The 26,733-nt window shown below is 40.6% G+C and overlaps 2 protein-coding genes across 9 annotated transcripts; one reads left to right on the top strand and one right to left on the bottom strand.

Moving 5' to 3' along the window:
- Nucleotides 1-75: 75 nt before the first annotated feature.
- On the bottom strand, nucleotides 76-3,430 carry RWDD2A (RWD domain containing 2A). Of its 6 annotated transcripts, none has more exons than XM_045057781.1 (3): nucleotides 3,291-3,430; nucleotides 2,026-2,365; nucleotides 76-1,005 (listed from the first exon to the last, which is right to left on the bottom strand). In XM_045057781.1, exons 2-3 carry the CDS (start codon nucleotides 2,224-2,226, stop codon nucleotides 328-330), a joined length of 879 nt encoding a protein of 292 aa, XP_044913716.1. In that variant the 5' UTR covers nucleotides 2,227-2,365; nucleotides 3,291-3,430; the 3' UTR covers nucleotides 76-327. The 6 variants fall into 6 exon arrangements, with proteins under 6 accessions (XP_044913716.1, XP_044913717.1, XP_044913714.1 ...); XM_045057782.1 differs by having other exon boundaries at nucleotides 2,026-2,243; nucleotides 3,291-3,425; XM_045057779.1 differs by having other exon boundaries at nucleotides 3,263-3,398.
- Nucleotides 3,416-26,481, top strand: PGM3 (phosphoglucomutase 3). Of its 3 annotated transcripts, XM_003986339.6 has the most exons (13): nucleotides 3,416-3,529; nucleotides 5,267-5,472; nucleotides 6,903-7,087; nucleotides 8,880-8,947; nucleotides 13,841-13,974; nucleotides 14,897-15,092; nucleotides 17,531-17,688; nucleotides 18,406-18,489; nucleotides 20,922-21,020; nucleotides 22,940-23,056; nucleotides 23,735-23,857; nucleotides 24,843-25,016; nucleotides 26,073-26,481. In XM_003986339.6, exons 2-13 carry the CDS (start codon nucleotides 5,269-5,271, stop codon nucleotides 26,148-26,150), a joined length of 1,620 nt encoding a protein of 539 aa, XP_003986388.3. In that variant the 5' UTR covers nucleotides 3,416-3,529; nucleotides 5,267-5,268; the 3' UTR covers nucleotides 26,151-26,481. The 3 variants fall into 3 exon arrangements, with proteins under 3 accessions (XP_003986388.3, XP_044913710.1, XP_044913711.1); XM_045057775.1 differs by lacking the exon at nucleotides 26,073-26,481 and having other exon boundaries at nucleotides 24,843-26,052; XM_045057776.1 differs by lacking the exons at nucleotides 3,416-3,529; nucleotides 26,073-26,481 and adding an exon at nucleotides 3,779-3,894 and having other exon boundaries at nucleotides 24,843-26,052.
- The last annotated feature ends 252 nt before the right edge of the window (nucleotides 26,482-26,733 follow it).

Below are 26,733 nucleotides of genomic sequence, written 5' to 3'. Positions count from 1 at the left end.
TTATTTATGGGTTCAGAGCTGTAACATGACTAGTGATACTAATTATGGGCTTTGGACTCCTCTTTAATCATCAGCTTCATTGGTTAAAGTGTTTTTATTAACTTGCAGTTAAACAGTTTTCAGTTAACATAAGAACATAGAGATAACATCACAATCGCACTGTGAAAAGGTAAAAGGCCTTTGTGTCTCATTATCAGGTAAAAAGTCTGGAGCTAGGTGTCTCACAGATGATACTAAACAGCCACTGGCCCTTTTATTTTGGTCTTATTAACAGAAAATACTGACTTAAAGTGATGAAATTACACACATAGGCCACTTAATGGCTTCCTAGGAGTCTGAACTTTTACTTTCAATACCAAATAATATCTGGAAAACATGCTCACTTTTGTGTTTCTTCAGAAATTCTAAGAATTGGCCCAGATTCATGTGATAGTCATTCCTTAATCCATAGTCACCATGGGCCTCCAGGAGTAATTCTTCAAAAGAATGGAAAAGGCGCAGATCCTCTCCATTTCCTTCCGTTTCCACACTTTCAGCATGCTTACAAGAGATGTGTTTCCAGTTGGGATACCTAATTGTGTGCCAGAATTCCTCACAGTGCTCCTTGAAGCCCTCCACACAGATTATACCCGGCTTTCCTGTCATGCAAAACCCAGTCACATCTAACCTTTTCCCAACATCCAAAATCTTTTTTCTTAGGTCCTGCTGATATATGTGGTGGCTGTAGATCCACATCCGGAGGAATGTGTTCTTGACTGGCTTTGCTTGTGTAGACGGTTCATAAACGAGCTTTCTGTTCAGAAAATAGGAGGCACTGTTGTCCTGTAACCACTGGATTGCTGCACATACACAGAGCTCGCCTGGATCAAAAGTCCCTATGTAAGAAGTGAGACCTTTGTTGAGAAGTAGTTGCTGTTGTCTGTCAAGCTCAGGAGACCGTCCAAACAGCTGCAATGCTACATAGGGGTAGCTGTGAGGCATGGTTACTTGCAAATCAATTTTCACCTTAAAATGAAAATCAAATAGATTTAAGTACCGTAAAATCACCTAAGCTGGTTTATCAGTGGCAACTGCATGATTTTGATAAATGTAATAGTTATTGCTACTGTTAAATGTCAGCTATGTGCCACTTTATATACCGAGTACTTTATATACACTATTCCTTCCATGTAAGCATCCATTCATTCCAGTATTTACTGAACACTCGCCATGTGTCAGGGACCCTATGCTAGGATAAAGAAGCAAAGGAGCTAGACACAACTTCTGCTCTTTGTGAAAAGTAGAGCCTAGTGAAAGAGACAGACATTAAACTAGTAAGTCCACAGAACAAGTATTTAATTCCAATGGTAATGTGAAGCATGGAAAAGTGCAGGATCTGCTGAAATGTGTAACCAGGGAGACAGAATTCAGTCTGGGGAACCAGGAGATCTTGTCTGAGGAAATGAGAGCTGAAGGATGTACAGAAAATCGCCAGAAGAGGGGTTCTTAAGAGCCTAGTCCACTTGTTATCTACGCTATGCTAATGTTACTGGAGACAATGGATCAGAAGATGAAGGTAAACTCATTTTTAGTATTTAGATTTCCTATCTGGTATTTGCTTTCTGTGCTATGGTGTCACCAAATAAACATTCATCCACTCCTTACAAGCCAGATTTGCTAAAGGTAAGATTTAGATTTATCAAAATCATGATATGTCTACAAGACAGTACATACTACAATAGTTGGGTTGGTAAAAAACTGGTCGAGTGAACAAAATAATGATGGTAGTATGAGACTGCAGATGTTTTTAATAAAAACACTAGATATATTTGTTAAAAAGTGTGCGCATTTATGTAAAATCCAAGATATTTATTGAAGACAATTTACAGTGCATCCCATATTTTACATATTTCACTTTCAAACAAGTAAAGGAAATAAGAATCTGGAATATTCTCTATTTGTTTCCTGGACAGAAAGCTCTCCTTCCAAGTGTTTGCAATAAAAGCTGGGCACCCAGCAACAATAAAAGCAACTCAGGGTACCTACCTTGGGCTCCTCAATCTGGAGTGTAATCACAAATTCGATTTTGGGTGGCAGCGCCTCCCTTTTTCCTTCCAAATATCTCTTTATATTCGTCAGGACATTTACATCTTCGAGTTTTACTTCTCCTTGGTTAGGAAACATAGAGAACAGCATTTCCATCTCTAGCAGCTGAAGCTGCAGGCATTCTTTCATTGAAGCGGACATGTTGCCTCCAAATCCACCTGCCAGGAAAACCGGAAAAGCCCAGGGGCACTAGGTTTCTTAATTTCAGCGGCGTCCAAAGAAATTTCCGGAAGGTCCCTTTCCCTGGAAGCGGTTTTGCAGGAACGTTGTGCACCGACAGCTAGGGGCACAAACCGGGACACTTACACTCTTTCTTCGCTTTATCTCCCGACCCCCAAATCTAGTATGCATGACATCCCTCCAGAGACTTCGTTAAAATTCAGATTCCCAGTCCGTTACCCACCCACCCCCACCCCCGCTTCCGATCCAGATCCGGGAATTCGGACTTTCAACAAGTGTTCCAAATTATCCCGTTGCAGGTGGTTGGCAAACAACACCTGCAGATGCTCTGCAAGCCTGAATTCTGGTTAAGGCAAGGAGCCCAGTTTCCGAATCCCACCCAGGACTCAGGCTCAGGCGGAGCTGGGCGCTGTGGCCAGGGAGGCCCGCAGTGCTGGCGGGGCTGTGGTCAACTCCCTTGGCTCCGAGGTCTTGGGGGCCCCGTGGCCCCCAAACGCTAGGTGCCGCCCCTCGGCCCCAGCGCCAAGAACCCCTTCCTAGCGGGCCTTTAAGGCTCTTCGGGGAGCCACACCAGCCCCGGGCGGCCCAGATCGCTCCGGACGATTTGGACTCACCTGGCCTCTGCCCCGAGGGGCCTAGGCTTAGGGGGAGTCTTACAGGTACATACATAAGATGGTGTTTAGTGCGAGCTGGTGCGGGTAGATGGTGGCGGGGGTGGTGGGGGGAGCGACTCGAGAAGGCTCCCAGAGTCAAAGGCTGGGGAGATGAACCCCGAGAATCAAGGAGGGGATGCGGGAAAAGGGCTTATGGCCGAGGCCACCTTGTCAGAGGCCCCCAATCGGGGTTGGTACCCCCATCTGGGACCACTAGGGACCCTGGCTTCCCAGGAACGCAGGAATGTCACCCCGAAACCCAAATTTGGAGGCGGGGACTGTCGCAGTACTCTGGTGGCCTACGACCCTCGGCCCCAACCCCCGGGCCACCGCGGGGGCCTCACCCTTCCCGGTCATTCAATGGAAACAGACCCAAGCCCTCTCAGAACCGGGATCCGCAGTTCCGCAGGCGCGAGCTGCGCACTACCAGCGAGGAGGAGAGGCGGGTCCAGCGGCCCCTCCCCCGCCGTGATTGGCTGGGGGGCGTGGCGGTGGGACGGAAGTCACGCAGGGCCACGTCTGCGGGTTCCGAGAGCTTCAGTTAGGTTGGAGGCGCCACGGCGGGGGAGCGGCTCGGTTAGGTGGAGGTGAGGGGGAGTCTCCAGCCAGAGGTGAGCGGGGGCCCTTAGGCTTGGCGGCGAGAAGGGGACTTTCCAGTCCGTAGGGGCTCGGCCTGCCGACGGTCTAGTGGGCCAGCTAGCGGGTTGACCCACGGACCGTGCGCCGGACACACCCGCCCAGGCGCCTCCAGAGCGCCCGGAGGGTCTCGTGCCCCTGGGCATTCTGGTCCAGAGGCCTGGGGGGCGGTGCGGCGTGGCGGGCGGGGTGGGGGGGAGGGTGAAACTAGGGGTTGAGAGCCGGAAAAAGTGCGGCGACTTGGGGGCTGGGAAGAAAGCGGAACAAACCAGGGGTTGATAATTGAATGAAGGGAAGGGGGATGCGCGCAACTTTTTTAGAGTGGTCGCCGTTTGGACCTGTAAGTACTTTTCAAAAAAAAGAGGTTAGAGTGGAAGAGAGCCAAAGCATAAGAGACTCTTAAAAGCTGAGAAAAAACTGAGGGTTGATGGGGGGTGGGAGGGATGGGAGGGTGGGTGGTGGGTATTGAGGAGGGCACCTTTTGGGATGAGCACTGGGCGTTGTATGGGAACCAATTTGACAATAAACTTCATATACTGAAAAAAAAAAAAAAAGCGTTCGCACCCTCGTTGAACGTAGTTTTAGGACCGAAAACTCATTGAAGGGTGGAAGCATTTGATCTTTTTTCTTTTTAAAAGACTTTCTGGATTTAACAGGACTGGTTTACGCCCTTATGAATAATCATGATACACTACCGAATGGTCAGTTTTTAACAAAATATATTCTTGCTTGTACAAGAGATTTGATCACTTTGGACCAAACTAAATTAGCTTGCTGAATACCAGCTTGTTCCAGTTGGACAAAAGCAAAAATTTTCTACCATTTTCTTTAACTTTTGTTCATTGAAGCATCGAAGGACAGTAAAGCAAATGAGACAGGACTGCTGTTCATCTCTGGGCTAATTGGAAATGGGACTGACTGGGGAAGTGAATAGTATATACAGCTGAGGTTGGAAACCCCAAGTTTCACTTAAAACTGTAGTATCCCAGAGAAGGAAGTGCTAGTGGGCTCAGGGCCACTGTTTAAAATTAAAGGGAGAAAGAAGATGTTGCTACTGTCAGAGCTTAATTTAGAAGGGTGTCCTGGTCCTCTGTTAATGAAAATAGAAAAATCCACTGCAAGGTTTATTAGGAGGTCTGGGCAGTTTTGGAGAGGAAGCTGTTGCCCTTTGCTTTTCCTTTGGGAATATGTCTCTGGTGTGGGAGGAATAACAAAAGAACCACACAGATTTTCCAGATATTTTGGAAATGTAGTCCCAGTCCATTTGACGTTGTGACCTTAGGCCTCAGTCTGTCACCAGCTACCCTTGTGTATTTATGTTATTTAACTGAGGTCCAGACTTAAGTTTCTCTGTTAATGAAATGAGATAATCTTTGAACTTGTAGAAGTCTATGAATCTATGTGTGGAATCTTCATTTTAGTTGAGAGTGGACCATTTAAAATTTTCCCTGGGTCCAGGAATAGTCCTGGCGACAAAATGAGAGAGGAGTTGGAGGGACAGTCTGCTGCTATCTGCCCTCGAGTGGACGATACAATTTGGGGAGGATCTTCTAGGTAATGCCTATCACCAGGACTTATTCTGCCATTCTTTCTCAAACCTTCTTTGTGGGCATTCAGAATGAGGCAGACCTCTTAGTTTATGGTGGCAGCTTTTAAAGCAAATGGTCCTTGTAACATTTCTCGTGCCTGAAAAATATTCCTTAATTTTGTAGACATGGATTTAGATGCTATTACAGAATACTCCGCATTACATCCCAAGCCCAGTGGACTCATTCTTCAATATGGGACTGCTGGCTTTCGAACGAAAGCAGAACATCTCGATCATGTCATGTTTCGCATGGGATTATTAGCTGTCCTGAGGTCAAAACAGACAAAATCTACAATAGGAGTCATGGTAACAGCATCACATAATCCTGAGGTAATGCTTTTCGTGCTCCGATAAAGCAAATCTTTATTTACAAGTACACATCTTAGTGTCTGAGCAGTTTGACCAAAAGTACAAATTAATTCTAGGAATGTTTGTGCTCCTTATGTGCCTTTGGGTTTGAAATGGCTTTTTCTTAATGAGTGGTCATTTAGCTCATGACTCCATAGAGGGTGTAGAGAGAATTAAATGAGACTCATTTCTTGGACTGTGTTCATATCAGAGAAATAACAGAATGTTCTTCCAAGTTAGTTGTATTGAGACAGTATCAGTAACAAAAAGTGTTACTTCTGTTAATGTAGTAGAGGGTAGAGAGATTGGAGGCAAGACGGGGAAGGGCAGACATTTGAAAAGATTCATTCAGAATGTCTTGAACGTATTTAAGACTGGTTTTCTGTAGTTAGGGAATAGCTTCCTGTTCTGAATGAACAGCCAAATGGGTGGCTCCAGATACAAAAGTGAGCTTTGGGCAGGTTATTGATGAGGTCTAATGGTTGTAGGGTTACGACAATTAAATTTTTTTCTCAAAGTATTCCTTTTGACATAGTCTAACTCTTCTGTATTGCCCATAGCCCACTAATACATGGTTTGAATAATATGCTTCTGTTTGGTGGCAAGGGCCTGAGATTTTTGCCTTTGTAGATAAATTTGCACCAAGTTTAAGTAGGTCTGTGAAGGATTATAACCTCCTCTTCCCTCCACACAGGAGGACACTGCTTGTCCAACTTGTAAACGTGGATCACTAGAAATGCATGTCTGAATGTCTAAGTCTAGAATTATGTCTAAATCACCATAATTGATTGACTTACGGGCTGAAGCCTATATTTATTGCTACTTCCAGAAGTACTTCTTAATACTGAGTTGTCTCCTTCAGTTGACAATCATTCTGAACTACAGTTTATTTCTTCCCAGAAATTTGAGCAGAATGGAATGGAGAGTCTGTTTTCAGCTTCTGTTACCCACCGGTTGACATACTGGCCAGTGTGTTCTTAGAGTACAGAGTCACAGTGGGGAGGAGCTCTCACTGCCCTCATTCTGCTCCATTGGCACCATGGTCATGTAATTGATGGTGAATGCACAGATGACAGCCTTTTAAAAAAGCTAGTGTAGCATAGTGGCTGTGGGCTTAAAACTAATATGGACTTGGTGTTTTAATAGCAGCACTGACACTTATTAGCTATATGAACATAAGCAGATTTCTTGATTTGAATCCATTTTCTCAAAGTAAGACTGGAATAATAATAGGATTATTATTATTATAAGTATTATAAAATACTTAGTCCAGTGCCTGGTATCCTGTACTGGTCACTGGTGAAGTCGCTCAGCCATCAGTGTCCTTTTTAGGGGAAAACAGCTTGAGTTTACTTCCTCAACTCACCCTTGTGAATGCTCGCAGATGGCTTATTGTTTGTTTTTCTTTTAAGGAAGACAATGGGGTAAAATTGGTTGATCCTTTGGGTGAAATGTTGGCACCATCCTGGGAGGAACATGCTACCTGTTTGGCAAATGCTGAGGAACAAGATATGCCGAGAGTGTTGATGGACATCAGTGTGAAAGCAGCTGTGAATCTGCAACAAGATGCCTTCATAGTGATTGGTAGAGATACCAGGTGACCATCAGAGTTACTGGTGAAAGCAGCTTTGGGGACTCCACATAAGTGATTACATTAATGTTAGTGCCCATGATAAACTGAAAGAAGAAAGTAAAGTGGAACTGCCCTAAGAGGCTCCTCCACCTACCTGGCCTTTTTTTAGTAGGATGTAGGAGCTAAGTCTCTCTGTGCATCTTGGGTTTTGGAGTCTGAACCCCAACTCTGACACTGTATAATTGAATAGGTTATTTAACCTTTTGGAGCTTCCATGTGCCCGTCTATAAAATGTTGATGATAAAGCCTAGCACAGGATTTTTGTGAGAATTACATGACATAATGTATACAAAATACCTATTTCCTGACACGAGAGAAGTACTTAACAAATGCCTCCCGCCCCTTTATTTCTATAGGTTTATTTTCTCCTCTAGAGTAAGAACACATTATAGTAATATTTTTAGAGATTTACCTTATAATCTACATAATTGTTGGTTCATATATTTATATCATTTTTGCATGCTGGAGTTCACTGAAAACATTAACAATTTATTTCTACATACCGTATCCCCCAATCCCCCATCTGCAAGGGATACATTCCAGGACCTCCAGTGGATGCCTGAAACCATGGATAGTACCAAATTCTATATATACCATGTTTTTCCCTGTACATCCATAATTATGATAAAGATGAATTTATAAGTTAAATGCAGTAGGAAATCAAAATGAATAATAAAGTAGAACAGTTAACAGCAACATACTGTAATAAAAGTTATGTGGATGTAGTCTCTCTGTCAAAATATGTTAGTGTAGTGTACTCTTTTCTTTCTTGTGATGCTATGTGATGATAAAATGCCCATGTGAGAGAGGATGTGAGGTGAATCATGTAGGCCCTGTGACATAGTGTTAGGCTACTGTTGACCTGATGATATGTTAGAAGGAGGGTCCTCTGCTTCTGGACTGCAGTTGACCCCAGATAACTGAAACCATGGCAAACGAAACCATGGACAAGAGGGGACTATTTGTCATATTTGGCAGCTTTTGCTGTCCTTTACAAAAACATATTTTTGTAAAATGTTAGATTAAAAGTGTACTTTGAAACAGAAGCATTCTCTTTTATATAAGATCTTGTTTTGCCAGAGATTCTTTCTAAAGGAAATTTCCAGTCAGTGTCCTCATGGCTTAGACTGGTGTTTTATCCTTAATGTGTTACCAGCGAGACTTCCAAATACCATTGATTGTATATTTATAGGTATCAGAAATAGCCTAGTGATTTATGTTCTGAAACAAATAATTATCCCCCAGGAAAGCCTTCCCCCATGTAATTGCCTCTTATCAATTAACTAGTTTACATGATGTATAACATTATTTTCTACAAGGCAGTTATATAATTATTTTCAGATTGATAATTTGTTCCCACTTTTCCAAATGAAAAACAGGTTGCATATCCTTGGTGGTTTACTCCCCTGTACTGCATAATGCACACTGTTTGCATTCAGTATTTATTGCTACTGTTCCTAGGTAATGTACATGTTGTTACAGTCAAACTTGACCACATATTTGGGGATGGTGTAATCAGTGTATTTTTATATCTGTTTTCTAAATTTGTTTAAAAACCAAACTCTTTCTGAGAAATGTATTGTGAAAGACTGCTGGAAAATGCTTATACTTTGCCTATATCCTCTTTCCAGTGTTTTCAGACTTGACAGGTTTCTTATTATTCTGAAATATGTAGCACATAATTTCTGTATTTGCTTTCAGAATTTAGCAACTCTTGGTTTCAGGATGGGATGTATTATTTTCTTTTCTTTTCTAGGCCCACCAGTGAGAAACTCTCACAGTCTGTAATAGATGGTGTAACTGTTTTAGAAGGTCAATTTCATGGTATGTAGCTATCTTGAGCTGTGAATTAAGTTAATCTTAAAAAAAAGTTTTAAAAAGTTGTAAAAGTAGTAACATTTTAGAAAAGTTTGAAAACGTGGATAAAAAAAGGTTTTGAAAAATGAACTCCTAGGTATTAAATACTAGTTCTTTAAATTTAGAAAATTCAATAATTTTTTTTCTTGGTGTGCATATTTTGGTTTACCTATAGGAGATTATATGTAAGAAATACTGATCTTAACTTCCTTTACTTTAGTAAATTTCCTGGTATGAAAACCTTTGAAGTTACTTAAAGATGTTCATTCTGGGGAGCTTCTGTCAGTATTCCCTAATAGCTGATCACATGTGGAATCAGCTGTTACATATCAAATCATGATGCAAAGTCGCTTTGGCCTACTTACCATGATTTAAGTTTTGACAGGTAGTTTTTCCTATAGAATTACATGCAGTACAATGGAGGCTTGAATCCTCTTACATCATCTACCATGCATGCCCCTTGTGAATGCAGTGACTCCATTGTGCTTGGAGGTGAATTTCCCTAGTGTCTCCCTACTTTCTTATTTAAAAATATCTTCTCTTGACCTTTTCAACCTCCTTTCCAGCCCCTGTGTGCTCGTTTCTTCAGAGTAATTCCAAGAGCTTGCCTTGGCTTCTCTGCTTTTCTAGTCATTACTTATCCCACCGCAGGCAAAGTCTCCATCCTGGCCCCTTCAGTGAAATGTCTCTGTCAACACTCATCTCAATTCTAATTGCCAGATTCAGTGGCTGTTAAAAAGTGGGAATTCTTGGGACGCCTGGGTGGCTTAGTCGGTTGGGCATCTGACTTTGGTTCAGATGATCTTGCGGTTTGTGGGTTTGAGCCCCTCGTCGGCCTCTGTGCTGGCAGCTCAGAGCCTGGAGCCTGCTTCGGATTCTGTGTCTCCCTGTCCCTCTGCCCCTCCCCCACTTGCTCGCTCTCTCAAAAATAAATATTAAAAAAAAATATATAAAGTGGGGATTCTTAGCCTGGGGCCCAGGGTTTCCTGGGAAGTGTTTGGTTAAGCTGCAGGGATCTGGTGACAGAGTGTTCTTGCTACAGTGTGCAGAGTGTTACCTGTACGTGCACTTTTTTAGGTAGAGGATTCTTTGCTTTTGTCAGATAGATGCTCAAAGGGATCTGTGACCTAAAAATTATTTCCAGAATTTATATTTTGAAGTTTTTATTTTAGTTGCTGTCTTGATAGCTCTCCACACTGTGACCTCCTCCTTTCTTTCTTTAAGATTCTACTTCCTTGGCCACTGTCCCTTATTAGTCTTCCATTTGGGCCCTTTCTCTCAATTTGGGCATTGCATATTTCTTTCGTTCTGCTTGCTGAATGATCATCTTTACTGCCATAGCTCCAGCTGTGTGAAGCTTAATTCTTCACTTGTTAGTTCAAACATTTTTGATTGTGTGCTATGTACAATTCTCCAGTAGTCTGTTTCATGCCAATCACAGCTTATCGTCAGAACCCCATTTTGCATCATGATGTGTGCATACGTACTTGTGTGTATAAGTGACACAAAAGCATCAATAAATAATACCTATACTGCATGACATGCATTCATCTGTTTTATTTTAAAAAAACACAAAAATGTTGGTTGCATCTCACTAAGTGGGTTCCATGAGCCCTGACAGTCTCAGGTCTGCAGTGGTCTGCCCTTACCCCAGATTCATCCTGCCTGAAACTATTGTGTGTACCATTCCCAGAATGGTTCACTTTTTCAGCACTGTCATTCTAGCTGTATAACACTTTTCTAATGTTTTAGTCTAGAAAAATTTGAGAGTAATTAAAAAAATTTTTTTTTTTTTTTTTTTTTTACCTTTCCCTCATTTCTGTCTTCAGCTTAGTGAAAGGTTAATGTAGCTGCTGCTTAGAGAGAATGGGGGAAGCTGGTAGAAGATAAGGTTGAGGAGGGAAGCAGGGGCCCTATCCTTTCAAGCCGTGTAGGTTGCGGTAAAGATTTGGGTTTTATTCCAAATGCACTGGAACTCCATTGAAGGATTTTGTGCATAGGAATATGATCACGTTTCCATTTTAAGTCAGTAACTCTGGCTTTTATGTACAGAGAGACAGGAAGGTTGTAAGAAAGAAGACGAGACTACTGTAGTTCATGTAAGAGGGATGATAGCGAGAGAAGTGGAGAAATTTGAAGTTAGTATTGACTTCAAAGGATTTTATGATACATAATGAGCTAGAGCTGTGAAGAATGGCTTGTAGGTTTCTGGGTTGATCAGTAGACTAGAAGAGTAACTACATAAGAGTCATTGTTTCTTGATTAACTGTATATAATAGTCATTTGTTAAATGTTTATTTGGTCGTTTTGATATTGGTCACGAAATCCTTTTGTTCCATCTTTTGGTAAGTCTTTTGAAATAATCGTTTTCCTCTCCTTATACCCCTCTGTTAAGCTAGGTTAAGCGCTGATCCACTTTTTTGAGCTCCTCCACCTCTTTCCACCTGATCCTTACGTTAGAGCCATGGGTGCCTTCATGAAATACCATTTCCATTGTAGAACTGCAGGGTTCAGTAACTTTTAAATGATCTTTTGCCTCTAGTCTAAACTTTGTGCTTGACTTTGAAGATCTGTGTTGGATTTAGTTACAGAATATTCACTGGATACTGGTCCATCTCTGTTATTTTTTCTGTTTCTTGTTCTTGGTACTTTTCTTGTGTGTTTAGCTATTTTTGACTATAAGCTGTTTGTTTTTCTTGGAAAATTATCTGTGGGACATTTTTGAGGTGTATGGTGAAGGCATATTTCTCTGGCAGAGTTTAGTTATTGCCTTTGCTGGGTGCCTGGGGGTGCGACTTGGCTGGTGGATGACAAGGTTCTTTGATGACAGAGTTCTTCTGGACCTCTGTGGTTACGTGAATTGGGGCTGGAAACCTGTGGAGGCCTGTGCTTCTGGTGACAGCTCTTCAGGGATGGGTTATTTTCTGCTCTGCTTGGTGTCAAGACCACTCTTCTGGGAGTGGGTACTTGGGGCTGATTCACTTTGGACTCACCCTTGTTCTGAAGAGTAGTCCTTTGAGGCTTCAACTTCATGAGGGCCTGGCCTTCTACTGGGTGTCCTTCCTTTTCTTTTTCTTTTTTTTTTTTTTTTTTCTTTTTTTAAACCTTTAATTATTATTGAGAGACAGAGACAGAGCATGAGCAGGGGAGGGGCAGAGAGAGGAGGAGACACAGAATCCAAAGCAGGCTCCAGGCTCTGAGCTGTCAGCACAGAGCCCGATGTGGGGCTCGAACTCTCAAACCGTGAGATCATGACCTGAGCTGAAGTCTGACATTCAGTCAACTGAGCCACCCAGGCACCCGGTGTCCTTCTTATCTTAGGTCAACATGGACTTGTTTGTAGTGGAAGCAGTAAGTTTATTTCTGGTTTAGAGGAATGACCTTAAAGCAAAACTGACTTCCCATAGTTCAAATCTTGGAGTTCTTCCCTTCATAGAGATTTTGGCCTAATTTCTGCTTTAACTCATTGGCACAGCAATGCTTTTTAAAAGATTTTTCTTTTATCTGGCATTTTTGGTGGTTTTTGGGAGGGTTCATCTGAATTACATAGTTTGCAGTATTATTCGAACTAGAACTCAATTATTATTTTTCTATATTCTATTTTTGTTACCTGTCCATATTAAATGATTTTTTTATTAATAGTAGTCATTCGTATTTCTTTTAGAATTCAGTATGTGCCCAATGTGTGGGGTTCCTCCCCCGCATTACCAAACAACCAATTTAATTCTCTGACATTATCTACTTAGAAGTAGGGTCAGATCCCATAGGTTAAGGATACAGTGCCACATGACTCCCCATGCCCACTCTTTAGATGCCAGTCACGTAGGCTTCTGACAACCCCCTCCTTTGTTTTATTAATTTGCTAGAGTGCTCACAGAACTCAAGAGAAAAATTTTACTTACCAGATTACTGGTTTCTTATAAAGGATATAACTCAGGAACAGCCAGATGGATGAGATACGGCAAGGTATGTGGGAAGGGGCACGGAACTTCCATGCTCTGGCCAACCACTCTCCCCAGTCTCCACATGTTTCACCAACCCAAAAGCTTGTCCTTTTGGGTTTTTAATGGAGGCTTCATTACATGGGCACAATCAGTTAAGGGATTGACTGTTGATATTTGAATGCAATCTAGCCCCTCTTTTCTGCTCTGCCTGGATTGGCAAGGGGGACCAGGAATATGGGAGAGGTCTGAAAGTTCCAGCTCTCTAATCACATGGTTGGTTCCCTTGGCAGCCAGTCCCATCTTTGGGTTCCCTTGGAGCCTTCCTTGTCTCATTAGCATAACAAAAGACAATTTCTACTCTCTTCACTTAGGAAGTCCATGGGTTTAGAAGCCCTGCTTAGAATGGAGACAAAGACCAAATCTCCAATTTTTTTTTAAGTTTATTTATTTTTGAGACAGAGAGAGCCCACACACATGCACACACACGTGTGTGTGTGCGTGTGCATGTGTGTGTGTGTGTTTAGAGGGAGGGAGGTGTGTGGGGAGGGCCAGAGAGAAAGAGGGAGAGACAGCTTCCCAACCAGGCTCTGGCTGTCGGTGTGGAGCCCCACTCGATCACAGAAACCATGAGATCATGACCTGAGCTGAAATCAAGAGTCAGGTGCTCAACGATCTGAACCACCCAGGCACCCCTGTTTCTTATAAATCACAGTATCATAATGTGACAGGCAGTTGTAATAACTTCAGTGGATATATTTATGCATATTTCTGGATAGTTTGAAAGTGTTTTTGTGTCCTCTGAGATGTTTTTATTTTGAAGATTTGTTGCTCTCAAATTCATATGGTATGAATCCATTTAAACATTTTTTTCTTTATTAAGAAATGTGGTGAATTGCTTTTTGTATTTCTATGACAGATTACGGCTTGGTAACAACGCCCCAGCTGCACTACATGGTATACTGTCGAAATACCAGTGGCCAATATGGAGAGGCAACCCTAGAAGGTTACTACCAGAAACTCTCTAAGGCCTTTATGGAACTTACCAAAAAGGTAAAAATCTCGTCAACATGGTTAGAGTTTAAGTAAATGAATAAAATAAGATCAATTCAACAATTTATCTTAAGTAGATAGCTCATCACTCCTCCTTTTTCCAAAAATGCAGTGTATTTCCTTTTCTTTTCTAGGGCTCCACAAGGCTTGGCCCTTGTGTCCTGCTGTCTATTAGTATTTACTTGGCGAGGCACGTAGTACACGTAGTACATTCTGAGATCACGGTGGGGGAAAACCTGGTGGGGTTCTTAAGGTTACAGAAATATTTATTCAGATGAATTTGCTCTTAAGGTTAATGTTAGATGCTATTGGCATCATACTTGAGGTGTCTGCCGTTGAGAAAGATTTTTCTCCTGTGTAGATTAGCTGCTTAAACCTCGATGGGGTTTGCGGGGTGTAATTTAGTCAACAAATATTGAATATATGTTGTTAACCAAAACAGAGCCTTTGTTCTTAAAGAATTTTTATTCTGAAGTGAGGGTGGGCCAGAGAGGAGACTGACAAAAAGACCCATACATGCCCAGTGGTGTTATGTGCTGTGAAGGGAATGGCAGGCATCATTCTGCTCATCCATCTGTATACTCATTCCCACATTTGAATGCCTGTCATGTAATATAGGCTGTAGTATTATTTTGAAGGGTCCCTACTTAATTGAGGCTAAATTCTAGTAAAGCTCCATTTCCATAAGGTATTCAGTCAGTGAAACTGTTCTAGTGTCAGTTTCCAAAAAGTTTTAAAGGCCTTTAAATTTCACTTTGGTTTTCTGCAATTTTCATCTGAATATGTATACCCTTTTGTTTCCCAGGGTAAAATAGACGAGTGAACTGAAATAATAGAAGATGTTTACATATACCTGTATGTGCTATATGTTTCGCTTTTTTGTAACTTGAAATTTTTCTTCCTTATGTCTTTTCCTTTTAAGACTTTGTGCAGCGAAGATGAATATAGATCACTTAAGGTTGACTGTGCAAATGGCATAGGGGCCCTGAAGCTGAAAGAAATGGAACACTACGTTTCCCAGGGGCTGTCAGTTCAGCTCTTCAATGACGGCACCAAAGGGAAACTCAATCATTTATGTGGGGCTGACTTTGTGAAAAGTCATCAGAAACCTCCACAGGGTATGTAGAAAATGTGTTTTTAGAGTTCTTTGAAACCAGTCTTACTTAAGAGACAGAGGTGGCCAAGTGAGTTGAGTCATGCTGCTCGTCCTGGCACACCGCTTTAGACATCTGGACACTTTTCTTACTGTCCGTGCCATTCGAAACATGGTCTATGCCCTTTGCCTATGAGTTACACGACTCCTACAGTGTGTAGGCAATGTCTGGGGGAGGGGTGGGGGGGAGGCAAAATCAGGAATTGGTGTTTTAAAGCAGTAGTTCTCAAACTTCAGTATGCGTGAGAATCATCTGGAGGGCTTGTTAGCACAGATTCCTGGGCTCTACTCTAGAGTTTCTGATTCTGTAGGTCTGGGTAGAATTTGGGTGGGAAAAAAATTTGTCTTTCTGTCAAGCACCCAGCCTTTGTTAATGTTGCTGGTCTGGGGACCACACTTTGAGAATCCTTGATCTAAAGGATAGCAATAGTGAGTAGCATTTTTCACCTTACCTGAGTTAGACACACTATGGAAAGGGAATGCAACTTGGCTTAATTATAACTGTCTGCAAAATCTGTTTTCTCCAGTTGGTATATTAGGAGGAAGACTGTAGTTGTACTAAGAGGTGGTCTATGTTTAGCTGCGTTGTAAATCCTGAATTGTTAGCGGGTGGGCCAAACTTGGCTTACGGATGTGTTTTGTTTGGTCTGCTGTGTGTGTGTGTGTATTGCATTACTTGTCGCCATTTAAACATTTCATGATTTTACTTAAATATTAGAAACGCTGGCTTCTCTTTACCGATGTCAGAAAATGTCCATTCTCATGTGGCAATAATTGGCTGCAATAGAGCGGCTCCTGCCAACTTCAGACAGGACATGCATTCTTCAGAACTCCACAGACCTCATCCAGTTGCCTCTCTCCTGTACATTATTCTGCCTCACTGTAGTACACATTTACATTTTTAGTTCGTCAGCTAGTTTGAACTCCTTTTTGTTGAATTGCTTGTTTTTGTTGAATTGACAGTCTGGTTCTAGGTCCTGCATCTGTCCATCCATCTAAATACTGAGCTCTTCTCTCCCTTGCTCTAAGCACGGGTGGTGAGAACAAAGGCAAGAGAAATGTAGCTGAAAGTAAATCTTACAGCTTGCAGCGCACTGATAAAAACCTGAGATGTGCAGAGTGTGACATACCTCAAGGGACTTATGGCTGCCTTAATGTTGATGTTTTATTAGAGACTAAAAGCAACCTTATCTTGACAATAGCCAGATCTCTGTCAACCTCGCTTTTAGCATATAGAAATGCCTTAGAAACTTATGTTATCTCTATCCCCCCCCAACCTTAAAAGTATATAATCAGTCACTTCTCACGGTCCGAGCGCAGCTCTTTCTGCCTGTGGGTCCTGTCCCCTGCTGTAAGAAAATCACCTTTTCGCACCGTAAAATGCCTTAAGAATTCTTTCTTGACCGTTGTGCTTGGCGGCCCCGCATCACGGGGCTACAGAAAGAACAAAACCGTAGGCCCTCACTTTTCCTGAAGCGTGTGTTATGCCTTGTAGTCAACCTTATATTCATATTCCTCATGAAAGCCTCATGTTGGATTTGTCCACCTGCTGCTCTCATGGCTAAGGAGCAGCAAAATCTTCTAAGTTTGATGTGACAGTTGCTGAGGTTTTAATAACCCTATGCAAATTACACTGGCCATGTATCTCTCACAGGTTACAATTCTTCCCTCTAACTTACCAATGTTTCTTGTTACTGATGGTGTGAACAAATAAAAATCACTTCTACCAGAGTTGAAGCACATAACTCATCCGTTGATTATTTTTTATATCTAAAGGGCATCACAGTACTAGGTAAATTGCATTCACAAATAGTCTGTAGCTTTCACCAAACTATGGGAACTTGTCTTACCAAACCAACTGGTTTATAAAACGGAATTTTACTTTATTTTGTATTTTTTAAATCTTTATTTTTGAGAGCAAGAGTGCAAGCAGGGGAGGGGTAGAGAGAGGGAGATAACAGAATTGAAAGCAGAATCCAGGCTCTGAGCTGTCAGCACAGTGCCTGAGGCGGGGCTCGAACTCACAGACTGTAAGATCTTGGCCTGAGCTGAAGTCAGACGCTTAACTGACTGAGCCACCCAGGTGCCTCTGGAGTTTTATTTTAATATTATATGAAGTTTCAGCATAGAATTCTCCTTTTCCAGTTAGCTATGAAAGAATTTACCCTGTAAAAACTGCCAGTAAACCTGTATACTATTTAAAAATTAAGACATTGGTTTTTATTTGGAAGGATAATTTTAAGTACCTCTTGAAAAGTGATATGTGGATCACGTAAGGCCAGTTGTGATCATACTTTAGTGAAATATTTTTCCCTTGTAATTAATGTAAGAGAAAAAACTTTTTATATTGAGTTTTATCCCTATTTCTGTGACTGAAATGCATTTTAAAATTCTGTGTGCTAGGAATGGAAATGAAGTCTAATGAAAGATGCTGTTCCTTTGATGGAGATGCAGACAGAATCGTTTATCACTACCTCGATGTAGATGGTCACTTTCATCTCATAGATGGAGACAAGATAGCAACACTGATTAGCAGTTTCCTTAAAGAGCTCTTGTTGGAGGTATGGTGGGATGATTGACTGACTGCTCTTTAAAACAAGACTCACTGGTGACTAACATGTCTCAAAGGCACAATTTATACAAAGTTCCTTACATCTGTGGCCAGAAAATACAAGACGACACATGGTAATTTTAGTCCTTTCACCATGGGGCACGGGTTTTCAAACCTGAAAGTAGCGCTCTTTTCTTCCTTATACTGGCAGAGTTTTATGATTCGAAGCTTTATGAAGATTCTGGTGTCTTCACAACTGACGCTTTAGTGAGCGTTCCATCATCACTCCCAAAGCTTTAAACAGAAGATTGCATCCTCTGAGAGATGTATTTACTATGTTATAATGTGGTTAGTAATGCGAGAGAGGTTTATTCTCCTTTGCTCTTTTGGAAACCTCAGGCCAGCTTTTAGTATAGTATGTAATGGGAAGTAGTTATTATAATGTGGAAAAAGCTATACTTTAAAAGAGTTCAATAACTACTTTTATTTAAAATACTAGAGAGGTCAGGAAATCACAAGCTTCTTTTGGAAGGAATCCTTGTAGAATTTAAATAACGCTCAAAAGTATTTTAGCTTTTTTTTCTGGCATACATGTAAATTTTCATTTTAGGCATTTATTGCATAAACTGGTAATTTTGGCATCCTTTAGAACTCTCATTATATGTTTGCTTTTGTAGTTAGTGTTTTTACTTTTGATGGCAAGGCAATTATCATTGTTTTTATCTAGATTGGAGAAAGTTTGAATATTGGTGTTGTACAAACTGCGTATGCAAATGGAAGTTCAACACGGTATCTTGAAGAAGTTATGAAGGTACTGAACCATTTCCATTTTTTGGTAGCTTCTTAATAATTCTATCTTATTTCTGTGAGGAAAACAATGCGGTTATACAAGTGAACAGGTCACAGTACATGAAGCTGAGCTGTTGTCCATTTAAGGGTAAGATATTAAGATACGGGAAAAAATTGTCCCTGGTGCAAAAAGGGAAAGAGACTCTCCCCCCACCCCCACCCCTTTTCTTATGAATGTAAACGTTTTAAAAGGCTAAGCAAATTTTATAGTTAAGGAGTGTTTTCCCTAAGGGTCTAGAATCCCCTCACTGAAATGTAAACTTCCAGGGAAAATAGCATCCTGTCTCCCAGGCTCCTGAGAGTTTAAGTTAGTTACAGCTTGGAATCAGCCACATATATTTACTTGTTACTGAGATATGAGAAGATTTATTATTCTTTTGGTAAGGACTAAACACCGATTGCCATCACAGTTATCAGGTAAATTTAAAATAAGTGGTCCTGTAAAGTCTTCTTGAGAAGCAGGCCTATTCGGTAGACATAGGGACTATTGCTTTGGGATTTCACAGGCGGGGAGAGAGACTCGGCTACTCTTAATACAACAAGGAAAAGTGGGAGAGGGGGTTGGTGGATGGAACATTACTAAGGAATCTTCAGGAGTCAGGATTCCGACTGAACATACATTACAGGACTCCTGTTGAAGACAGGCCGGGGTGGTTAGATACTACCTGGGGTATGGTATGGGGTGAGGACTTCGATCAGTTATGGAGGGTAGGAGATTCTTGCTGAGACTGGACTCTTCCAGACATGCAAGGATAGGACCTCTTTGGGATCACAGGAAAAGTTTGTTCAGGGATAGAATCTGTTACTAGTTACCTTCAGCTATATTATAAAAGGGTGAGATTTCTGTCTGTAGTTCTTAACAGATTTCCTGTGGTGTGCATCACAGTCTAGCTTGAGGTGTGTTCAGTAAGCAAAACTGTTTTCTTACTCTTCTATAGGCAAGTTTTCTGGGTTGTTAGAGGAGGTTTTGTATCTGATTTTTTTCTCCCAACCTCCCCCAGATGATTGACCATCCTCTGTACCCCATCACCTGCTCTAAGAGTTGGAGGGTCCATGACCAAAATTATGTCTGTTTGCCTTTACTCTATCTCACTAGCTAGTATATTTTCCAACTTTTGCGCATTCCTTTTCAAATTCCTGCATTTTACTAGTTTTTGTTGCTTTTGCACTCTTTTTAAAGCAGGGGTGGCAAAGTCCAATTCTTGTAGAATCTGGATAAGTGAAGAGAAAAAGTACAGCAGGTGCATAAGGACTAGGAAGAGTGTGCCCAGACAGGCCAGCTGCTGTCACATTTAGTCAGATTCTTCAAGAAAAGCTGAAAATCTAAGTTTTTATGTGACTCTCCTTCCTACTACTTTTTAAGTCTTGACAGCTGATTAAAAATTTAAAAGAAATAGGCAAAATAAAATACATCTGGAAACTGCTAGTTTGCGACATGATTTAAATATAAAGTTGCAGTAAACACACTCAAGGAACTCCATTGGTGCCCAGTTGCCCACCATTTATCAGAGATTCTCAGTATTTGGGTTATCGTTTTAGTATTTCTTCTCTGTGTTAACATTTTTATAGGTAATATATACCCTGTTTAAGAAACAAATACATCAGAAACTGTTACTCATCAACCCATTCTCCTCTGGATGAATTAAATATTTTTAGCTCTAACCTTTCCCGAGGTCTTCTAAATCCAATCAATGGCCAATCTTATTTGATCTTGATCTCTTTTGCGATTTGCCACTATCAGACTTATTAACCACTCTTCTCAGATCCATCCAAGGCTTAGGCTGCCCAGTGTTGCTAGTTCAACCATCGTAATTTCTTAATGGGATTAGTCCTAGAAACCTCCTAACCAATGTCTTTTAACCTTCTAAGCCACGGGTTAAAAAACTGGCCTGTGGACCAGATCCAGCCTGCCACATGTTTATGAATAGTTTTATTGGAACACAACCATGCTTATTTGTTTCTGTATTTTCTGTGATTGCTTTCACACTAGTGGCAGAAGTGAGCAGTTGTGAAAGAAATATGGCTGTAAACTTTGAAATATTTATTATATGTCCTTTTATAGTAAAGCTTGCAGACCTCTGTAAACCGTTCCCCACATTGTAGCTAATGGAGCTTTCTACACAATTGGATCATGTCACTCCCCCACTTACAATCTTTCAGTATTTTATCTGGGGATGCTCCTCTTTCTCGCCTTGCTTTTTCCCTTGGTTGTGTATTTCTATAGTTGCCTTCTCTCTCCCATACTAACACTTACCACTTGGTATTTTAATTGCGTGTCTTCCTCACTAGATGGCTCCCTGTTTGTTCCCTGTTGTATCCTTAGGAGAGTAGGTATATAATATGTATTTGCCCATTGAATAACTGCTATTGTGTTTCTTTAAATATGTGTCATAGGTACCTGTCTATTGTACTAAAACTGGTGTAAAACATTTACATCACAAGGCTCAAGAGTTTGACATTGGAGTTTATTTTGAAGCAAATGGGCATGGCACAGTAAGTTCTCCTTAGTTACAACCAGCTTTAGCTGGACTTTTTTTTTTTTAATGATGGGAATTTCCTGAGTAGTAATACCTTATAATCGATTCCCACTTTGTTGAAATGATCAGTATGATAGTAGAGTAAGATTGGGTGTACTTAATATATTCTTATGTGTGTTGAAACTGGTTTTTTTTTTAGGTTGTTTATGATCTTTGAGTGTGAACAGATAATACAGTTTGTTCCTACAGGTTTTTTGTTTTTTGTTTTTTTTGAGAGCACGAGCAGGGGAGGGGTAGAGGGAGAGAGAGAATCCCAAGCAGGCTCCACACTCAGCATGAAGTACAAAGCGGGGCACTGTGAGATCATGATCTGAGCCAAAATCAGGAGTTGGATGCTTAACTGAGCCACTCAGGCACCCATTTTTAGTTTCTTTAAAAAAAAAAAAACAAAAAAAAAAAACAGTTCTTAATTTTCTTACAAGCAGATTGTTTATCATTTAAAATCTTTTCTTTGAACTGGCCATAGGTAGTGAAAGGAAAGTTCAGTAGCTGTGGTAAATTGAAAAGTTTTGGAATGCTTGAGAATTAAGTTATGAGCGACTAGAAATGAGGGTAAGTAGCAATAAGCATGTAAAATTTTTATGGTGCTTTTTGTAGGCAGAATATTTAAAGAATTTTTTGAGATACAGTTCACATACCTTAAAATTCACCATTTTGAAGTGTACCAAGTGGTTTTTAGTATATTCATAAGGTTCAGACTTTTGTTTAAACGTTTTTATGCCACACCTCATTTCGTAAATAGATTGGAGGTAGCCAACAGAAAAGATGTTACCTAGGTCAGATTATTTTCATTAATTCTGAACTGGCTTCTAGAGGCCTTGATCATAAGGAAAATAATAATTTCTCAGGAAATGCAGTTAAAATATAACTTCAGTGATCTAATTAAGGCAGAGGTTGATAAATAATTTTAAAGGGCAGATAGTATTTTAGACTTTTGGCTCGTAAGGTCTCTGTTGCACCTGTCAGCTCTGCTGGTGTAAGATAAGGGAGTGTGTATGGCTGCGTTCCAGCAGAAATAGTGACCAGAGTGTAGTCTAGTTTACCAGCAAACATGTCATTTCATCAAGTGCTGACTATAGTATTGAGCCACTCTGAAGTAACTAAACTCATGGGCAAAACATTTTAAAATGACAGGAATCTTGAGGAACATGATGTATATCATATACATGGTACTATTTGCCATAATAAGATAAGTACAGTGAACTCTTCTTTTATCTAGCTTATATCCTTTAAGTTTTTACAAGAAAACTCTACTAGTTGTGCTGAATTCTGTATTCTTTCAAGTAAAATGGATGCAGATAGGCTTAAAGAACTGGTTGCACAGAACTAATTCAGCTGACAGAGGGGCAAACATAATATACTCATCATGTACATTTGCCTCTGTCAGAGTGGTATTTTCTTTGTAATCAGCTCTTTGTATTTTGATAACCAATTCTTTAATCCATGAAGGATTTTTCCCCCCAACTCTTATCTTTTGGGTTCTGATGTGATCTTGTCAATTTCATACATTCTAAGGCTATCATTATTTTTCCCTTCAGTTTTTCCAGATTCATTCAGAGTTTCAAAAGTGGTTTAACTTGGGGGCGCCTGGGTGGCGCAGTCGGTTAAGCGTCCGACTTCAGCCAGGTCACGATCTTGCAGTCCGTGAGTTCGAGCCCCGCGTCGGGCTCTGGGCTGATGGCTCAGAGCCTGGAGCCTGTTTCCGATTCTGTGTCTCCCTCTCTCTCTGCCCCTCCCCCGTTCATGCTGTCTTTCTCTGTCCCAAAAATAAATAAATGTTGAAAAAAAATATATTAAAAAAAAAAAGTGGTTTAACTTGGATGACTGGGCACGAAGAGAATGTTTTACGATTGTGTGTTTATGCTTTCCTTGCAGGTACTGTTTAGTAAAGCTGCCGAAACAAAGATAAGACAACTCACAAAAGAATTAGAAGATGAGAGAAGGAAAGCTGCTGCTAAGATGCTCGAAAACGTTATTGACTTGTTCAACCAGGTCAGAGCTGGAGGGTGGCGGGCTCTTGGTTACTTTACCATTGTTCATAAGGTAGACAGAATAGTGTGTTGCATAAAAAAGTAGAAAAGTCCTGGCAGCTTCCTTGCCACAGTGGTATATACAGTTGAGATGGACACTGAAATGCAGTGACAGAACACTGATGTGCTTCCTTACCCCTGTATTTTATGATGAAAACTTGTAAGTATAATGAGTAGCTCGCATCTAGATTCAAAACTCTGCTACTGAGTCTATGTATATGTGTCAAATCAGTGAGATTGGAGTCTATACAGTATGGCAGAGGAAGCAAAGAGTAGGACCGGAAAGTGACAGAACTAGTATTTGAATATCTTGCACGTAGTAAGGCGCTTAACATACCTCAGTGTAATCCTTGCAGTAACCCAGGGAGAGGGGTTGTTATAATTCCCATTTTGTAAATGAAGAAACAAAGGGCTTGGAGCTAGTTATCCAGTCTTAATTTTATAGATGAGGAAGAGTAAAGGCAAGTTTCTCAAGAGCTAGTTTGAGTATTCTTTGTATAACTCTTTGTGGTCTTTCATTTCTCCACACACTCTAGTTTAATCATCTGTGTGAGGGTGGGGAGGAAGCACAGGATACTGTGATTTGTTTTCTAAGAGCATTCATATCCAAGGGTACACCTTCTTTCATTGTGTCTTGTAGGCAGCTGGTGATGCTATTTCTGATATGCTGGTGATTGAGGCAATCTTGATGCTGAAGGACTTGAGTATACAACAGTGGGATGCTCTTTATATGGATCTTCCAAACAGACAGCTCAAAGTTAAGGTCTGAGCAATATTTTAAAATTACTTCTTTTCTGAAAATTAACTAAAATATATTATCTCCAATCTCTATATAAAAAATATTCCGTGTCATGTTTCATCGTGTACATGTAGATGTTATAGAAAATGCCTTATATCCTGTTTTCCCACATCTTAATCTTAACCAGTTGTTTGAGAAGTATTTAGTTTACCGACTTGAAAAGAAAAAAGTGATACATGTTCTTTATAATAAAGATTTTATTGTGGAAAATTTAAAACAAATATAAATGTGGAGAGAACAAAAAAATGAAACCGCTGTGTTCTACAGATTTCAGCTATTGTCCTTCCCCATTCTCCATAGCCCCCATGTTATTTTGAAGCAATCCTGCTAGCCTATTACTGCAAGTGAAAATATTTCCTTTGAATTATTCTTGGGTCACGCAGAACTTCCTGGGGCTAGCTAGATGCTGAGAAGTAGGATCTTTGGGCTTAAATGGAGAGAAATTTTTTAAAGGCAGTTCATATAAATGCTCATTGATTTCTGTACAGCTTTATGCCAGTGTACATACTCACCAACAGGATTTGTGAAAGACAGTTAGAGGTAGTAAAGCCCGAGGTCACAGAAGTGGCTACTGATTGGCATATTTAGGAGATTTTTATCATGACCCTCTTACATAATAGGTTGCTGCTTTGTCAACAGTTTATAGAAATAGTTATTTGACCAGCGACTTAAAAATACAGTCCTTCCTGGCCACTATTGTAGTGGTAACTGTAAGACTGTGGAAATGTTGCCTGTTTTTGCTAAAGGCAACCTTTAAAGCTACAACTGAAATTAATAATCCTGATTTTGGCAGAAATAAAAATTATAAAATTTTAATGTAGTTGCACTCTGTGGTACAATAAGCTGAAATGTAGGTCTGTTACTGTTGAAATGGCCACAGTCTTTTGGTGGGAATTCTGTTGAACAGGTTAGGCTTATATAGTAACAGATATGAAATGCTTGTGCATAGGTTGCAGACAGGCAAGTTATTAGCACCACTGATGCTGAAAGACAAGTAGTTACACCTCCAGGACTACAGGAGGCAATCAATGACCTGGTGAAGAAATACAAGCTTTCCCGAGCTTTTGTCCGGCCTTCTGGTACGGAAGATGTAGTCCGAGTATATGCAGAAGCAGACTCGCAGGTAAGCTGGGATGGTTCTATTGAAAAAATATGCGGTGAGAGTCTGATACCATGGGTAGTGGGGGTCGTAGTAGGAGAGAAAAGAAAACTATTTCAATAGTGTTGCAGTCTCACTGTGATAATTGTTTATGGAGATTTTTAGGTTCATATTAAGATTGTAAGAGTACTTTCATCAGTCGTTGAACAAAATTAGACCAACTTAGTTTATTTCCCCAAATATTTTTCTTTTTATTCCAGACTTCCTATTTCTAACCATGGCATGAATAATCAGTAAATACTTTGCCACGCATTAGTCTTCTGTGGCCTGAAGTGGATGATCCTTTTTTTAAAAACTCCTTTAAAAACATAATCCTGTTGCTTTATGAAAACAACAGGCTTTGAGGTACATGTCTAAGTTAACTGGTACCGTCATCCAGGTTGATGGAAATTCATCTTTGTCTCTGGACTTTTGATTTGTTTTTCAAAATAATTTCCTTTAAACAGCCTTGCTCTGTGCCTCTGCTCTTTTCCTAACAGGGTCAAGACTTCACGGTCTCGGTTTTTTAAACTTTGCCCTCTTCACACACTCTTTTACTCTTAAACCCTTGATCAGTGTTTGCACAGCTAAGGCAGTCTAGAGTGGGTTGAATAGGCACTCAGAAGGAGGCCCTTATAAGGGAGCTGGCAGCTTTTTGGCAGAAGCTTAGGCCATCCCAGAATATAGTGAATAGAAATTGCTGGTGGATGGGGAGAGGCCATCTGGGACTTTAATGGCTACTTACACTTAGGCCAATTGTGGCCGTACTTTTAAGGACTAGGTTTTATTGAATTTATTCAGAATTTTGGAATAATTTTACAATTTGATTTGATTAACCAAGAACTCACCGGACTTGGAAGAATTTGAGTTTTCCATTTATTTAAGAATCTTGGAATTTGTTACTGAAAGGTGAAAAAAAAAAGAAAAATTTTCATCTGAGTATGCTAGTGAGACAAAAAGTTCTCTTCCCTTCCCTCAGAGTTGTAAGTTACCTGATAGATGCTGTCTTTCTCCTCTAATCTCCTTTTGTGTCATTTTCAGGAAAATGCGGATAGCCTTGCACGTGCAGTCAGCTTGGCAGTATTTCAGCTGGCTGGAGGAGTTGGAGAAACACCCTAACCAGGTTTCTGAAGATAATTTGTATATTCATGACAAACTGGATTTTTAAGAACTTTTTACAAAATAATAGTACTGCCACTAATGTGACAGGTTCAGACACATTTGTAATCATGTTTACGATGCACCTTACTAGATTGTTTCTAGATCTGTTTTTCTTAAACACTACCACAACTATTATTTAGAAATAGGGAAACCTTTTACCTGTTAAAGTGAAACTTGAACCGAATTTCAGTCTCACTAATGTAAAGTGCTCGGGGCTTAATCATTACCTTTATAGTACATTCAGGGACAAATTCATGAGGGCTGCTGGAAAATTAAACCTTACTACCAACTCCTTGGAATGTCTTTTCCATTGCCGTTACCTAACCGTGATCGTTATTTTGCAGGATTCACCATTGTTGATACGGAGGGGGAGGGTGGAGAAGACTTTACACAACCAATTTTTCCACAGCAAAATTTAGAATGATTCTTCAGTGACTTACCTCGTCACGTAACATCACCAGGAGTTCAGAGTGTGACATGGAGGTTGTGCATCTCTACTCTGTACTCAGGTTGAGATGCTCGTGCTACGTTTATGAGGATG

Source organism: Felis catus, chromosome B2, assembly GCF_018350175.1.
Source record: "Felis catus isolate Fca126 chromosome B2, F.catus_Fca126_mat1.0, whole genome shotgun sequence".
In the NCBI taxonomy this organism is placed as follows: Eukaryota; Metazoa; Chordata; class Mammalia; order Carnivora; family Felidae; genus Felis; species Felis catus.
This window is presented reverse-complemented; position numbering and strand designations above follow the sequence as displayed.